The sequence below is a fragment of the Rhinolophus sinicus genome, chromosome 9, assembly GCF_057876585.1.
Source record: "Rhinolophus sinicus isolate RSI-liver-muscle chromosome 9, RSI-T2T, whole genome shotgun sequence".
Taxonomy (NCBI): domain Eukaryota; kingdom Metazoa; phylum Chordata; class Mammalia; order Chiroptera; family Rhinolophidae; genus Rhinolophus; species Rhinolophus sinicus.
Genome location: NC_142509.1, coordinates 11723527 through 11740921, shown reverse-complemented (window position 1 = coordinate 11740921; position 17395 = coordinate 11723527). Strand labels below are relative to the sequence as shown.

The 17395-nt window shown below is 40.2% G+C and overlaps 1 protein-coding gene across 5 annotated transcripts in view; it reads right to left on the bottom strand.

The window, feature by feature from the left end:
• Window positions 1-875: 875 nt before the first annotated feature.
• The window catches only part of ARHGAP32 (Rho GTPase activating protein 32), a 330288-nt gene continuing 313768 nt past the window's right edge, over window positions 876-17395 (bottom strand). For all 5 annotated transcript variants that reach the window (XM_019713045.3, XM_074321761.2, XM_088800825.1 and 2 more), the window contains 5 exons: window positions 17024-17169; window positions 14325-14396; window positions 11558-12433; window positions 9927-10882; window positions 876-8634 (listed from right to left, as the gene is read on the bottom strand). In XM_019713045.3, the coding sequence (XP_019568604.3) occupies window positions 6355-8634; window positions 9927-10882; window positions 11558-12433; window positions 14325-14396; window positions 17024-17169 (4330 nt within the window). In that variant the 3' untranslated portion in view covers window positions 876-6354. The remainder of the gene's footprint in view (window positions 8635-9926; window positions 10883-11557; window positions 12434-14324; window positions 14397-17023; window positions 17170-17395) is intronic.

Here is a 17395-nt window from a genome sequence, read left to right as displayed (position 1 = left end):
GACCTCGTAAGTGGAGTCAAAACTATCTATAGTCAGTCATCAGTGGCTCTTTTATTTTTAAACCAGTTTAAGAGAATGTTTTCTTATATTGCTTATCAGCTCAATTAGCCCTAATTTCTGTGATTGTTATAAACATTGAATCTGGGCTTAATATTCAAACACTGGGGACAGAGAAATTAAGGGTACATTTCTGTGCTAGTGTGACCAAAGTGATGGAGAATGAAGGAGCAAATGAGGAAAAGTGGTAGTTAAGTGAACTAGAGATGGATTCTCTTGGAGAGAAGTCTGAAATATGCCGTCTAGATAAGTATTTTTCAACCATCTGCATCAGAATCACATGGGTGGCTGTTGAAATTTAAATTCCTGAGTCCAGTTCCAGACCTACTGCATCAGACTGGTGTTTGCTCAAGGAATCGTTTAACTAGTTCTCTAGGTGCTTTATATGAATTCTAAAGTTTGAGAAGCACTTGCCCAGTTTGAAACATGAACCGTGGCCCAGCAATCTCAGGATGCTTTTCAAAATGTTTTCAGGAAATGAAAAAAGAACACTGATTAAATTACTTAATGACAGGGGAAGCTGTATGTGTTATGTGACTCTTTTCTTTCCTCCCACTAGAGTTAAGTGTGGACTCACTCAATGTCTTCTATGAATTAGCATTCTGCTGTGGGGAGAAATACTTGGCAGTTATTAACATGGAAAATGCCATTGTGTCTAACCAGTTTCCTCACGAAGTGTCAAATGGAGGGAGAATTTAGTCTTTGTTTCAATCTCGCTTCTAAGCATCTATATACAATATCTGACCTCTGAAACTTGGCTTCTCAAGCACTACTAGAATGAGGCTGAGTAATGAAAAATAGATGACACTAAGTCCAAATCTTTGAGCCCCAGGTTCAGAACCTCTTTTGTTCACCATTTCGACAAGCTTATTTATTTTGAATGGTTATTTAGAGAAGAGGAAGGTTTTACAGGTAGTTCACAAACAATAGCATAAAGTGGTGTTAGAAAAAAAGATATAGAAAAATTAAAACATGATGCAAGAACCTGAAAGAACAGTAGGGGTACATCATTTGGTATAGAAGCCATTTTTTTTTTAAATCTCCATGTGTCCCCAAGGGTATCCTGATATTACAGTGCAGCAATCCATAGGTATGTATATAAATGATTCTTTGGGTGTATTGACAGCAAAATTTGTGATCTGAAATATATTCTGGAAACATTTTAATTATTTAAAATAAAAGTCAAACCTCACAATTTTCTTTTTAAGAGGTACACTCTCAACCATGTGAGAAACACGGCCAACTAAAATGTCTTATTTCAGGTGGTTGCAGATGTCCAAAGCTTTCCTGTAATGGGGAGTCGACGTTACTTTAAAATGTGCCTTTTCATATAGAACCAGATTATTAAAATCTCAAACACCATCAATGTATTTGTCACCAATTACTCCATGATAAACACATTTTAAGAGGCACACACAATATTTTCATCAGTATGATGGAAGTTTGGTGACAAAATAGTTGGTATGAAAATGAGTCCCAGAAAATTAAATAGAAAACAGTGGAATCGTCATACATGTCTTTCCTTTAATCCCTTCTGAGCAGTTTCCATGGGAACACTTGTTCAGGTCTGGGAGTGTTTATTGAAAGCAGTTGATGCATCTTTGCTTATGGTTTCTAGTGTGTTGTGCAGGTATCTAAAAGATGGCTAGTTTACCAGGGTCATTGTACTGAACAGGCAACTTTCCTTATTACTGGCAAAAAAGGGAAAAACTTTAATATTTTAGAATGAAGAATGGTTTGTAATTTATGACTCTCCGGAAAACCAGGACTTCAATAACTGAATATTGTGACTTTTTTCCCTTCAAAAAATAATGGTTGAAATTTCTTTTTGAGAACTCTGGCACAGGAGTACACTCTGGATTCCATCAGGCAGCTAGCTGAGTGATGTAGCACTTGTCTTTTTAAAAATATTTTATCTCCGTTTGCCACAAAGCAGCCTGCCACAGGTGAACAAGTGTAAGAGATGATTCTTTTCTGGTAATTTCACTCTGAAAAGTAAACAGGATGTTGAAGGTACTTTGTGGGCATCTTTAGAAATACGGATATTATTCAGAATCCCCTTCTGGAGAGTCCTGAAATTAAGAAGCCAACTCAGTTTCTTGAACTGCCAGCTCGGGAGCCAGGTGGCAGCAGCCGCACGATTCCTCAGGGCAGCCCCGGTAGGATGTCTGCCTAGACTTTCCAGTAAGATCAAAAGGCCTCTGCAGTTCTAAGATTATTGTTTGATCCGGGGAAAATTTGGCCAGGCAACATACCATGGCAAATAGATATAAAAAGGAGACATTAAACCCCTTCCATCAAATTACATACCGTTTGCAATAATAATTTGTGTCATACAAACACTTATCTTTGGGTCTGAATATCCCCCAATTGCCCGTTCTAGTTGTGGCTGATATTAGGTTGAAAAGGAAACACACACAGAGAAGTCTGTTTTAACCTGAAATAATTTTGTTGATATTTGAATTGCTTTCAATGGGACATTTGCTTTAAACCAGAGTTCTCCATCTGGATTATCAGAGTACAAAATCCCTTCTCTCCCCCCACCCCCAACCAAAACAAAGAAACAAACAAAACCCCAAACCCACAACTCAGGTTCAAGTAAATTTTGAAGAAATGATACTCTATTTACATATGGATCAAGAAATAAATCACAAAACTATTTACAAAAAATACACAAGCTTATATGCATTAACAATTTACACCAGTTCACAAAAATATTAAAACATAAAAAAACCACTATATAAATTAAAATTAAGAACTTAAAAATATGATCTAAGACTTCCTAGGATGCTTCTCTCATGCAGGTCATGGTTGAAAAATCAGGTTTTGCTACCTTATAATCTAAACTGTAAAATAACCATTTTTATTCTTTGAACACTAACAATACTAATTAGAAAAGGAAAAAAGACCTCTGTGTACACTGACATTACCTTGCAGTTAAAATATACGATTCCTGACATTCCCGAAACACACAGTACTGAAAATCACATGCCTCTAACCATTTGGAAGTAACTTTCTGACACACTTTTGCTTTCCTTAGTATTTCCTTACACACACTGCTCAGACAGACAATACTTTGTCAACACGTCAAGTGGGTGATTGACAAGTCTGGGAACAGACATAGGAACTTGGCAGGCTCCTTTTTTAACTAAAGGGGCAAATTTCACATTTACACTGTATGCATGTTGCTGCTTCAAATGTGTTAACCTACTCTATCCCCGCTCACATTAATGGTCCCTCTTCTGTACAGAATTAGTCCTAGAAATTTTCAACCTGACCCTAACTTTTAAAAATGCTTTACCATTATAAAAATGTGCAGGTAGGCCCTATCCTTGGGACCATCCCAGGGATTGCATGTTTAAAAGGAAACTGAACACAGTAAGCAGTAAGGCTCGGATGAAATTCAGTAATAAGAAAATGGAACCTCTGGGGCTGTTAACAAAGTCTCTGGCTAGACATCCAGGGAGTATATTTCAATCAAATTGAACTGTGCCATCAGAATTTTACTAGAAAGACCAAATCTGGAGATATGAATATGAAAATACCAATAGAATAAAATTATGGGTTTAATGCATAAGGCAGCTCCATTTTCTTGATCATAATGCTCCATGTCAAAATTTGAAATAGTAACATTTAATTACTCTATTTGTGAAGTCACTCACAAGGTGAACTATACTGAGGTAACCTGGCTCACAGTGATTTGCCATCCAATTTCTACCCTACAACATCAGAAAGGGAAAGATACAGGCAGAGTCCTTCAAATAACTGAATCCAAAGTTAAGGCTGTATCTACATACATTAAGTGAAACAACTCCAGATTTTACCTAAAGTTTGTGTTTCACACTTATACCAGTAATGAGTCACTATTCTGTATTCAAAATATTTACCTGATATTTCTAAGCCCATAGAAACATTAATAAAGTAATTGCTTTGAGGAATTAACCTTAGTATTTATAAAACAGACTTCAATTTCAGGAATAAGCAATGTGTGTGATGACAAATCCACAAATATTAAAATTGGATAGGACTTCTTCAGCCACATCATTGTTTTTTTAATGGAAAAATAAAACATTGCTATAGAACAAATGGTCTGAAATGTTTTACTAGAATTACAGTTTACCAAATACTGAAAAAAATTCTGTTACTAAAGCCATCTGTATGTCCCTGTCAGCTCCTCTTCCTAATCGTCATGCTGCTGGTGAGAACTCACAGGGTTTACGTGATCTCAAAGGGGCACTGGTTGCCTAACTTGACAAAAAGATGGTTAAGGTAAAAAAATGAAATTAGTGCTGCGTGTTCACCAAAGACCAAATTCCTGCATATGGCACCTGATGTTTGTGCGCTAAATGGAGGCATGCCGCCAGCTTTCCCAGCATTGTGACTTACGTACCATTTGGGCCTGCACTTTTAATGCAGAGGCCTACATTTCCACAGACCTTTACACAAATTGGTATTTCTAGATTTATTCCACGATCTTTATTGAATCCCTCTGATCAATTCTGGGGCAACAAAAGAAAATATTATAGAGTAGTTCCACATATAAATAAATGTGTTTTTCTTTAAACTTTTATTTCTTTTTCTAAATATAAATCCTTAAAATGCAATCACATGAGTTTTTTAAATAAAGAAAAGAGCTGGCATGACTCCTAATCTTTATACAATTTCACAGCAACAATAGCAGCATCAATTTAGCTTCTTAAAAGATTTCCTCCTTTGCTCTAAATAAAAGTTAATTCCAAGTTTTAAAAAGCCAGAGCAGCAACCATCCAGTAAACGGAATGAAATTCTCCAAGTGTCTTCTACAAACTGAGCATTTAAAACATGAATGTACAAAAATCAAGTATTATTAAGAATTATGGAATGAAATGACCACCTAAACTTGTTTTGTAAATGGAGGACTGCCTTGCTAGACTGGCATATACTCCTATGTTATGGGAGAGTTGAGAAAATGGAGTGGAGTTAGTCTAGGGACTTCTGCTCCAACTCTAATCAGGAATGTAACTTTCAAACGAAAGTCCTGGGTACTGAACATGTTTACCATGTCTACAGAGTTGTAAGAACTATACCTGAAACGCTGGTGTAGATGGCAATTACAGTAGACTGTGATTACAGAAGTAGAGTGAACAAACAGCAACTAACTAATTCTTTATGATGGAAACATTTACTGCCCAAAACTCCAACAGGTAAAATAGGGTTGTGTACGAAGAGGTTATTGCAGGAAATTTGTTTTACTCACAGGTAATAAGTAGCTACTTTAAGAATTCCCAGGAAACCTGTACACTCTGGTTTATAAACAGAAAGTAAAATGTAAATTTGTAATCATGATAAATTATGTGTTTATCGAGTTAAACCATACTGGGTTTTTCTTAATGAAAAAAGTTGCTTTAGGAGAAAAGGGGTGTGAAATGTTTTACTAGGATTACAATTTACCAAATAGTATTTAGAAAGGAACTAACAGAAGGCAGGCAACACGTTCAAAGCATTGACCTAGTTTTCTGGTGCTGTGTTCACTGACTTCCACCTGAGAAATGTCTGTAACTCTAACTGTTAACAATCCCTTCCACAGTGAGAGGAGCCTGTTCACTGAACCGTGAGAAACAGCTATGAAAAATAAGAATGTGAAAAACATGGTACAGCCTGGGTCTAAATGGTCTGACATTGTACGACTCTTTACGAAATACTTAGTCGTAATTCCTCTATTTTTTAGTTATAATTTGCTAAATGTCCAATAAGACTTATCTGAATGATCATGGAGAAGTTTTTCTCGGTTCTAATTTCACACACAAGACCCTGCTAACACAGGGAGAATGATGTGAGAAAAATGGAGTGTCAGTCTGGGCAAGCGTTATGGCTACTGATAAAGTCAGTAGGAATGCAACAGAAAATGCAAAAGCCTCCTAGGAAATAGACAGATGTAAACTGTACTGCACTATACAGCTAATACTAAGAAGGACAAAGTCAAATTCAAGTTCAGATAAAGGCAGTCCTCAGGCTCTTACAAATCAGCTCTATATGGCAAGTATGCTCTATGACAAATTTCTTTACTAGGTTTTCAACAGTACTTTACAATCATTCAGATCTCTTTTAATGACAAAAATGACTGTCTCTATAGATGGAAGAGGTGGTAATGAAACAGGAAGGAAAAAAGATGGTGATTTATTCTTCTTATATTTTTTAATGTGGTCAGGGGATTTGTAGCTTTTTTTTTTTCTTTTTTTTAAATCTTTTTGGTTACTGAAAAAAATAGAACAGTCCACTGTCCAGCAGAGGCTGCTTCAACTCTATTGCTCCCAGGGCTCATTCTGCATGGATCTGTGTTTCCGGATGCTGCAAGGATAATTCTGTGGGCAGGAAGGCCCCCTGACCCAAAGCTGTAGCGTATGTCCTGTTTTGTGGGTGGGGAAAGCCAGAGGGAACGTACGTCCCCACTGGTCCTCCTCCAAAGCCTCCTCGCTGGGGCTGGGGCTGGGGCTGGGCTGGGGGCTGGGGCGTGGAGTGGTAGCCCTCCAGGTTGTCGTACTGGGACACGGCAGTCATGCTGCTCTGGCGCTTGCCGTGTGCTTGGTACTGGAACAGCACAGCGGGGTCCCGCTCCACGTTCTGGGTGTGATGGAGCTTCAGGCTGTGACTCCTCTCCGGCTTAGGGGGTGGGACTACGGGCTGACTGAGGTGCTCCTCCTCCTTGTAGCAGTCTCTGGAGTGTTTGTCTGGGGCAGGAGGCTGCCTAGCCCGAGGCCTCTCCAGATCTTTGCAGAGCCTCACCTCTTTGTGGTTCAGTCTTAAAGACTCCTGCCCTGGTGTAATATATTTCCCTCCAGAGTTATGGTAGCTGACAGGCTCAGAAGCATCTGGAATCCCTTTGGACCCATAATCTAACTGGCCAGCTCCCTGGGGGTAAGGTGGCCCATTTTTGGATTCACACAGTTGCCTATGGCTTGCTTCCTGATGTGCCCTGTGCTCAGGAAGACTACAACCCATGTCATGAAGCTTCCTGTTCCTGAGACTGCTCTGTTTTTGCGGGAGGGACGGTTTCTCTGACTGTCCATTGCCATGTCCTCCGTGGTGATGGGCTCTATCAAACTCTGGCTCTGGATGCTTCCTATAGAAGCGGTCATCTCCCTCGGGACTGACGGCCTTGGCTGGATGCCGCCCCTCCTTTCCCTCTGCCACTGAGAGAAGTCCAGTTTTCCCAGGATCTGATTTGCTGCGTAGGTGGATGACATAGATCCCACCCAACTCATCCTGCACTGCTGGGGTCATGTTATCGTACTGGGACATAACAGGCCCTTTCACCTTCTGCCGAGCCCGGCTCTCTCTCCGGATGGACTGCATGCGGTATTTTTCCATGTCCTCAAAATCCCATGAGGTGTAAGTGTGCTTCACATCTGCAGCTGGAGGCATGTTTACTACATTATGGTCATTGCCAGAAAAGTAGCCAGTTACGGTGGCCCGGGGACGTGGAGGCAAGCCAGCGTAACTGTACAAGTTCTTTCCTTGCAGCCGAGGATTGTAAAAAGCAAAATCGCGATTGGGCAGCCGGTGAAGGGGCCTCAACTGCACGGTGCTGTAAGTATCCAGGTCACACAGGGCTCCGTCGGGACTGAAATAGGAACTAGAAGAACTGGAATATGGGCTATAACGGTAGTGGACGCGACCATTCTCAAAGTAAGGCTGAAGCTGAGTGACATGATAATCTGAGCGGGCCTGGGAGGACTGATATGGCTTATACTGATACAAGGGTCTTGAGCAGTAGGCTGGCTCATCGTCTGGGGGCACTTCTGTCCGTGAAATGGGAACAGAGCGAATCATGGCAGGTGGAGGAGCATGGAGAGACTGTACTCTCCGGATGGTAGGGTATGGTGGAATATCGTCAGGGTAACAACCACTCCTGATAGATGAGCTCAAAGAAGAGACATACTCAACGCGGCTGCATGGCTTGGAGTGATGTCCAGATGCACTTCGTCCTGGGGCCATGTATGTGTTGTAACGAGGACCCATGGAGGCTGGTGGCTCTGATCTGGAACCATACACCTGGTGTTGTTCCAACTGACTGTGATGTGGAGGTACACTCTGGGGACGGTACTGGCAGTTTGGAGTCATACTGAAATGCAAACAGTTTTCTGGACCAAAGGGCTCAGTGGTGACATCAGGCCTAGCAAACGTGGAATAAGTAGTTTTCTGAGATGCATGCTTAGGTTGTGGGACAGGAAGTGGTAAAGGCAAAATATCATCCACAGAGGCTGAGGAAGCAGTGACAAAGGGATGATAACCGGAACTACTGGTTGCGTCTGCAATGTTGGAGTGTATGGTGGCAGCCACTTTACTCTCCATTGTCCTGGTGGGGGGAACTGGCACAGTAAAGCCACAGGAAGTGTGCACAGGGACAGACTCAGCACGCAGGTGCAGCGGTGGGGCCCTGGCACCTTCCCACACCTTTTCAGGGAGGCCTGGCTGGAGAGCAGGAGCAGAAATGGGACACGGAGCAGCTGCACTACCGTCACTCACAAGAACAGGAGCAAGGTCATCCACAGCTCTGGGTTCAGGTGGCCTCTCTGGACCTGGAACTACTCCTGGAACCTATTGAAAAATGATAAAATTATGAGTTTATTTTCTATGCTCTCCTCTATGGAACCAAACACTGTTAAATTTGTAAGTCACAAGTTGAGGCTACTTGGGTAGCAGCCTGAAAGTTCCTAAGCCATGCAGTCACCTTGGACAGGACAGTAGGCCAACCTGTCCCCCCGGCCAGGAAATGGCCTATGTTGCTATCTGGTGTAACAGCCATTACCATCTTTGGAGAACTGCTCTAATTTATGACAGGTTTTAAATGTGAGATAACATTTAAATTGCCTATGACATTATCTTAATGTACAGACCAAAACAGAGGTTTAGTCAAATAACAGTCAAGCTTAAAAATATATACACAGTCTATCTGTGTAGCTCAGGCTCAAAACCAAGAACATTCTGTTAAACAAAGAGAGTTGATTCTATCTGGAGAGATTTTTGAGGTGACTCACAGTTGCACACAGTGAGCCATTGTGAGGTCCCAAATTTAGAGGACAATAAAGGGACTTGTCTAAGGTGACATTCGACTCATTCAGTTCCTGTCATCCCTGCCTTCTACTCCCCCACTCCCCACCCCTGTCTGCGGAAGCAGAGACCCCACATGATCCACAAGCCTGCAAAAATGGCGTCCTTGAGAAGCAGCTGCTGGAAATAGCATCCTCCACTAAAGGCTAAATATTGAAGTACTTTTAGTTCAAGGCGACCACAAAAAACCTAGGGCACTTTTTTTAAAATATGAGAAAATTAGGAAGAAACCGTTCTGCATACAATATTCTCTCACCCAAACAGGTGCTTGACTACAGAACAACCTGGTTAGCATTGAGAAAATAACAAAAAGTCCTAAAACACTGTGACCTCACACGTCTAAAGTCTGCAAGGCCGAAAGTCTTAGAAATGTCTTGAGATTAAAGCACTTCCATTACATAGATGTGAGTAACTGGCAGACGGTGGTTAAATGACTTGCCCAAAGTCACAATGAGTCAGTGATGGAGATGGGAAAAAACAAAATGATGCAACCCTGACACCGAAAGCCCAGTATGACTCACTTGATCCTGATCTCTTGGTATTGCTATGAAGAAACTACCTAGGTGCTCTAGGCAGATGGCAGGTATAGATAAACCATAGTCACTGTGTAACTATTCCTTTCTTAGAGAAAAACCAGCATCCAGGTAAAGGCACATTCTAACCTCAAATAGGACGTTTCATGGAAGCCTGCAGAGGACTGAAAGGTAACAACCCTGATGAAAAGTGACATACCTTTGGAAAAAGTGTATTTCAACTCACTGATGCCCCCCCCGTCTTACCTTGTGGGAATTATTTAATCCGACATTGGTGACTGGTAACTGCTCTGCTGATCTCTGGGAAGGAGGTGGGGGAAGAGGACGATTAGTTCTATGAGGACGCTGAAGGGTGGTGGCAGCAAAGTCAGCTGCAGTGGGTTGTTCAACCACATCCCAGTTGGCTTCCCTGGTGCTCATTTCTGTTGTTGCTGGAGCAGTCGTCACATAAGCCATGGGGGCTGTGCTGGTATTCTCTTCAGGGGACCCAGAAGGAGGGTAGACTTTGTCCCTAGGCAAATTAGAAGGTGTAGATTTGTCGGCAAGTTCTGAGGGGTGATGGGGCTTATCCACACTTGCACCAAGAAAAGGAGGAGGCTGATCGCCACTGTAGAAATGAAGTTGAGATTGGTCCTGATCCGCAAAGGAGACAGTCAGCACATTGGTCTTCCCAGACTGGTCTTCAGGGAAACTTATGTGATCAGTAGACTTAGAGTCTGTTAATGGAACTGAAGTGATTCTGGACTTTTCTGGGTCCCCAGATAAATAGGTTTGATGAGGTTGATTCCCTAGGAAGTCTGCCTGCTGGAGCTGCTCCCCAGACTCAGTGGCATTGGAATGGGTATGATCCCCAACAGCTGCCGTGGCTGGTATAGGCTGGTCACAGTCCCCAGATGCACTGCTCTGGAGGTGGAACTGCTCTGCAGACCTATCAGTTGGGAAACAGGCTTTATCTAGAGTAACATTAGAGTAAGAACCAGGCAGCTTATCTTCAGTTGCAGCCACTGTTACGTCTCCATAATTTGTATAAGCAGCCTGGGAAGTCCCTGTTCTCTTCAATGACTGAGTTGAGGCTTGCTGTGCAGACTCAGCTAAGGCCAGTGCCAACAGGCGGGCAACATTTTTCGGAGGCGGTGGTGGTGGGATAAGTGAGACTGAACTGACAGGAACGGAATCCTGAGGGGGGTCATGGGTAACTGCTCCTGGTGGGAAATTGGGAAAAAAAATGAGAGTGAAAAGGTAGCTTGTGTTATCCTGTACGGAAAGCCAAACACTCCCCATTTGATCACTAAAAAATAGGTGCCTTCCATATTTCAAAACGGCAATCCATGATCTTCTATCCCACATGCAAATGCTGCAGAGAACACATCTGGTTCAGAAGGAAAACTAAGAGAGTGTTTAAAGATCGCAATCTCCTCTTGAATTGCTAGAGATGGGGGAAAAGCAGGTCCCTCATCTGGCTCAGAAAAGATTGCTTAGAAAACAAGCTTCAAGTGCTTGCAGATGGTTAAGAATAGTTTTTACATTTGATGGTGCAGGCTGGCTGGTTAACTTGTAAGGCTATAATACAGATATTTTATTAGAAGAGAAAACAGAATCAAGAGCTACGAAGCTGTGCAAGAATTATCCACGAATTCTGACTGTCCAAAGAGACAGGGGACTTTATGGAGCTTGGAAGCAGGACAACTGGCCCTTCGGGGGATTTTGTTTGATTGATTTTAATTTAGGGCTTTGAGCCATGGGCACCACCAAGAAACACATTCTCTTTGATTAAAGGCTAGCTGTGGAGTGAATTTCTCCTTTAAAAGGCACAGGTGGCACACAGGATTGCAGCTCCCTCTTAGCTTAAAGAAAGAATGGAGGAAAACAAATGGTACCTGTCTGAGTCTGTCCAGAAGGCACAGCCTTACTCTGACTGCTTGGGACCGACTGCTCCTCCTTCCCTGGAGATTCTACTTGTGCAGAAGCCACCTGGTCCAGGGGCTGGGCTTCAGACTCACATCCTTCTTGGGCCTCTCTCTCATTTGTTTTCATCTTTCCTACCTGGGTGGGGGATCTATTTACGACAGCACTTTCGTCGATACTTCTGTTCCAGGTTGGAGAAGATGCAGTCTGGGCTGCTGGAGTTGGGGCTGTACCAATGACTTCTGACACCCGAGTAGGAAGGGTCACTGAAATTGGCTCAGATATGTTCATAGAAGGTGATTTACTTAATTTCCGTCCAATCTTTGGAGAGAAAGCATAGACAACCTTTTCAGTGAATGTTGGCTTAGATGATTTCTCTTCACTTGGACTCAGGTCCAGGGTAAAGAATGGACTCAGTTTCTCCTGAAGAGGAGAGACAGGTTCAGAACTTGTAGTGCTTCCTGGCGTCTGAGACTGGCTTCCACCCGCTTCCGTATCCTTTTTAATGGTACTTGGTTTATCCTTGGAGTACCCTAATGAATCTAAAAAGGAAGCACCGCTCTCCAGACATTCCGATTCGGCCTTTGGAGGACTGCATTGAAATGACATAGGATCAAAATCCAGGCTGGCTACTCCAATGTCTGGTGGGCTCAAATCCACATCCTCAGCTGAATGAGGAGACACCAGAGCTGGAATATGGAGGAGCCCCACTTCCTCCTCACTTTCATTGTCATGGGGCAGATTATCATAGGAATTGCAGCGGTTCCCCAGCATTTCTCCATTAAAAGAGGCACTCAGTGCATCACTGCTAGATCTCGGTCTTCTGGGTCGGAATAGCTTGGAATCACCTGGTGAAATGGACAACAATATTAAGTATGACTGTCGTAAGATCATGATACCACAAATCACCTACTTAGTACATATGGGGTAAGAAAATGTTACTTCTCATTTTCTCTCAGGGCACCCAGATAGAACTCCCACACCAAATGCTAAATAACAAACACAGTTAACAAAATCATAGGGAAAATGCAGCAGTTGATGGTTTCAATGGGAAAAAGGACTCAGAACTCCTAGATTCTATTGCTAGTCCAAAACTGACTCTTATTGTGACTTTAGGCAAGTTTTTTGTTTCTTTTTGTCTTATTTTATCATTGACCCAATATATGACTTGTGAGGTAGAATTAATCACTTTAAATAGTACTTTGGATATACAGCAGCAAAAGCTTTTTGTTTTTGTTTTTTGGTAGGAAAAAAATCCTCATAACATCCAAATTTCTAAAAAAAAAAAGGTCTTGATTTAAAAAAATCTCTATAATCCCATAAAGTATTAACATATACTTAGTAAAAGATTCCTTTCAGACACTTAACAAAAATTATTTCATATTTTTCCTTAACAATAGGCTTTAAGTTTCTCAGGTAGAGTCCTCAAAAGTGGGTATTACATAATTTTATGACATTGCTAAACATCCAACTGGTAAAAGTACTCTATCTCAACATTTGATTACAATTATTAGACTTGCCCATGAAAATGTACTATAAAGAGGCAGAAAAGGTCTTAACATAAATACATTCACTGATGCATTGGCCACTTGTAAAATTAATCTGTACTCAAATATTATTTTCTATCACCCCAATAAATTTAATTAAAAATATATATATATTATTTTCTGCCCACTGCTAGCATCTACCCAGCCACTGCACTGTTTCATGAAGCATTCTCTTATCCGCTGTGAAATGGAAAATCCTGGAAAACCCCTAAGGTGTTAATCACCCAACTAAAGTGATATGCAAGGAATTCTTCAATCACAAGCACAGCTACTGGTCAATGAGGAAGGACGTGGCAGTTAGAAGAGTTAATAAGTGAAGATGAGAAAGTTGACCAGGATGATGACATCCCAGGATTCTTCAAAAGAGCATGATTTGAACATCAACAGATTAAGAAAAGCCCTTGGGAAGTCAATGTAGCTCTTGATTATTTTTGTAAAAAGGGCCTTCCTTACATCCTGCTGCACAAGCCAAACATGATGTAAAGGATGTCCTATTTGCTATTACATGGTTTTGTCAAAAAAGTTTTATTTCCTTCCAAGTCAACATTGAAGTAATCCTTTGTTCATTCTAAAAATTAGTACACCATTATAACTATAACCTGAATATTAGTACACAGAAGGTAAAGCAAACTTATATTTGTAATTTTTTAATTTTTGTTTTTCAAGTTAGAGTCAAACCTTTTTGCACTATTTAGCATAAAATTTTGGTCCCCAATTTAAGCAGACTCACTTTAAGTTGTCTTCTCCTGACACTAACTATCCTCAGATAATGAGGATGGCCTGTAATTAATCTGATCTACGAAATTTAACATCAGGTTAAGCCATTTTTAGGACAAGGCTACCGGTCTGAATATCAAAACTGCTTAATTTTAGGCTTTGCAACATTGTGCTCTCATTGTGAAATCTAAAGAAAGAAATACTAATAATACAATTTTCTCCTGTGCACTAATAAACATAAATGGTTAACATTTCTCCTATTCTTATGCAAATTAAATAGGGATCATGTCAAAAGTGAAGAAATTTAAAACTGGTACCATATTAAAACATTAATGGACAATACTAAACAGATACTAGAATTCTTAAGAAATGATGGTCTACAGCCTATTAAGCATGTATTTATAAAACATTCTCAATTGTTGTGTTCTTTTATGAAATAATTATAGAATAAAACGATTAATGCTTTTAATCTTACCATCAACTGCATGGAGAGAAGTAAGAGATTCTTCACTTTTAGCTGAACGGAGGGTTCCTTCTGCCCTGCCACCTTAAGAATCAAAACCAAATAGTGTGAAATTTTATTCATTGTTATACATGTAGTGAAAAGAAGCAGTGTTTTTCTCTACACATATTTAAACTTCCAAAAGTGATTAGCTGTACATTTTGACAATCATATTCAATTTAGCATCATATTATATAATGTGTTGTATTGTTCTCAAATGGTTTCCTATGTGAAAAAATCTCTTTTCCAATGGATCAGGAACTTGAGAATAGAGATGAATTTAAAAACATCTTCCTTTTATATTTCCTAAAGACCAGTATGATGTCATGCTGGATTTAAGATGAGCCCTTAAATCCAATGACTAGTGTCCCTTTAAGAGGATAGGACACAGAGAGACACAGTAGAATGCTATGTGAAGACTCAGACGGAGATTGGAGTGATCCCACCACAAGCCAAGGAACTCCAGTGACACCAGACACTGGAAGAGGATTCTTCCCTGGATCCTTAAGAGGGAACATAGTTCTGCTGATGCCTGGATTTCAGAATTTTAGCCTCCAGAACTGTGAGGAAATAAATTTCTGTTGTTTTAAGCCACCCAATTGTGGCAACTTGCTATGGCAGCCCTAAGAAACCAACATATGTACTTTAATTATACATATTGAATCTGTTAAATATCTTCATTCTCTTTCACCTCTGGGCAGCGTTCAACACTGACGACACTTTCTTCCCAAGCCCCTCCTCCACATTTCTAGTGACAGCACTCATCACTTTTGTTCCTTGGCCGCCTTTCCAACCATTTCTTCTCACTCTCCTGTCATGACAACACTGCTTTTTCCAGTCCTTTAAACACCGCTTTTCTTGAGGATTCAGCCCAATCTGCTTCTCTCACTCAACAGACTCTCCTTGGGCCAAAATCTATCTCTAGGATTTTCACTCTTAGCTGTTGCTGATGATTTCAGTCTGTATTTCTAGTTATATTAAACACCTTTATTAAATTCCAGACTCATACTACTCATCATCTCTTGGGCGTCTCCAACTCACTATGTCCAACGTAAACACAGTATTTTTCTTCGTTATTTAATCAAAACCTGAAAATGATCTTCGCTCCTCCTTTTTTCTCATCTTTCACAATCGTTTGCTCACGCAGCACTGTAGATTCGAAATATCTTTCAAATCTATTTCCCACTCCCATTGCTTATTCCAGCCACTCACTGTTTCTTGCCTGAATGACGGTGACTGTCTCCTATTAGTGTCTGTCCAGCCTTCAGCCTTATTCTCTTTCCATATACTCCTTACACTGTTGTCAAAGTCATTTTTCTTAGACCCAAACCTCATCACGCTGAAGCCATTCAATAACTCCCAAGGAATGTAAGACGAAAACCAAAACTCTTTGGCAAGCATACAAGCCCCCTAATGATCTGAACCTCTTCTTGTACCATGCTACCCAGCCAAGTTCTTTATAGTTCCCTGTTTCACACACGAACATACACTTTGCTCCCGTTTCCTGAATGGGAATCCCTACTTATCCTTGAAACCCAAGTCAAAGGTTATTATTTTCTGACTATCAGCTCCTCTCCCCACATGAACTAATAACTCCTACCATAACTATCTCACACAAATCTCTATTTCAATAGCTATGATTCTGCATGAAATTAATTTTCTTACACATATGACTTTCCAAGTAAGATTCTGATGGCAGGGTAGTGTCTTAATTTTCTTTCTACTTGCAGAGGCTGCTACCAAAATACCATGTTTCTTTGGAAAGAAGAACTAGCCAGACAATCAGCTCTAATGCATCTTTTGGAGCAAAAATTAATATAAGACCCAGTATTATTTATATTATATTATATTATACTATATTATATTATATTATCATATTACATTATATTATATTATATTTATTATGTTATGTTATAAGACCCAGTCTTACAGTAAAATAAGACAGGGTCTTATATTAATTTTTGCTCCAAAAGACGCATTAGAGCTGATCGTCCGGCTAGGTCTTATTTTCGGGGAAATATGGTATCTAGCACATGCTTAGCATACATGATTGCAAATTGAATGAATGAGGAATTCAATGAACTGAACATTGTATTTGCAATATTACTGAGAAGAAAACACTGCTATCCTTTCTAGACTTAGAAGCTGTTAATATCAGTAGAACATGGGTTTTAAACTATTTTTAAGAGTAGTATTTTCAACAACAGTAACAGATTCATTTGACCCAATAAGATACTCTTATTAATGAGTCATCTAGGGAAAAGATAACTTCTTTGGTTATAAAAGTTAAAAACTTGAAAGGAATGTTGAAACATGGTTTTGTCATTTTTTATATCTGTAAAAATATAGATTAATAAATTTAAACACTACAGCAGTTTTTTATTACCAACAATATACAAATGATGCTACAAATATGTTATGAATTTTAAACCACGTTCATAAAATATATAATCTATATTGTTCCACTAAGAAAGTAGGTATTCTACATATTTACATACAATTTACGTATTTGGGGACGACCGTGGACATAGCATATTGAAGGACATTATAACAATACATTGAGTCTGTATCCAGAGTAAGAGGAGAGCTGTCACGACAGCAGGGAAAGTGTGAACCTACCGTGCAAACTGATCTTGCAGCAGCAGCACACAGGAAGGTGTGAATGTACTAACCTTTCAGAGCCATGGCTTTCATCTCTGAAGGCTCACTCTCATTACGCTGCAACTTTCGTTTAGAAACAGATGATGATTTCCCCAAGTTGAAAAAGGAACGCCAGCTGCCCACGGGAGATTTTTTCATTTTATTCTGAGGTCTCCTTCTATGAGAGAAAATAATCTGTAGTAAGATATCCAAGGGGCTATCTTTACTTATAGAAAATGAACAAATGATGGAAAGAACCAAACAGCCAGGAGAGGCACAGCTGAAATAATTCATATCCACCGTTCATATAGCATACTCTACACAGTGCAGCTCAACTGTATAGATAAAGCACGAAACGGAAATTAAATGTATGGATTTCAATATTAGTAACTAGTTTCACAAAA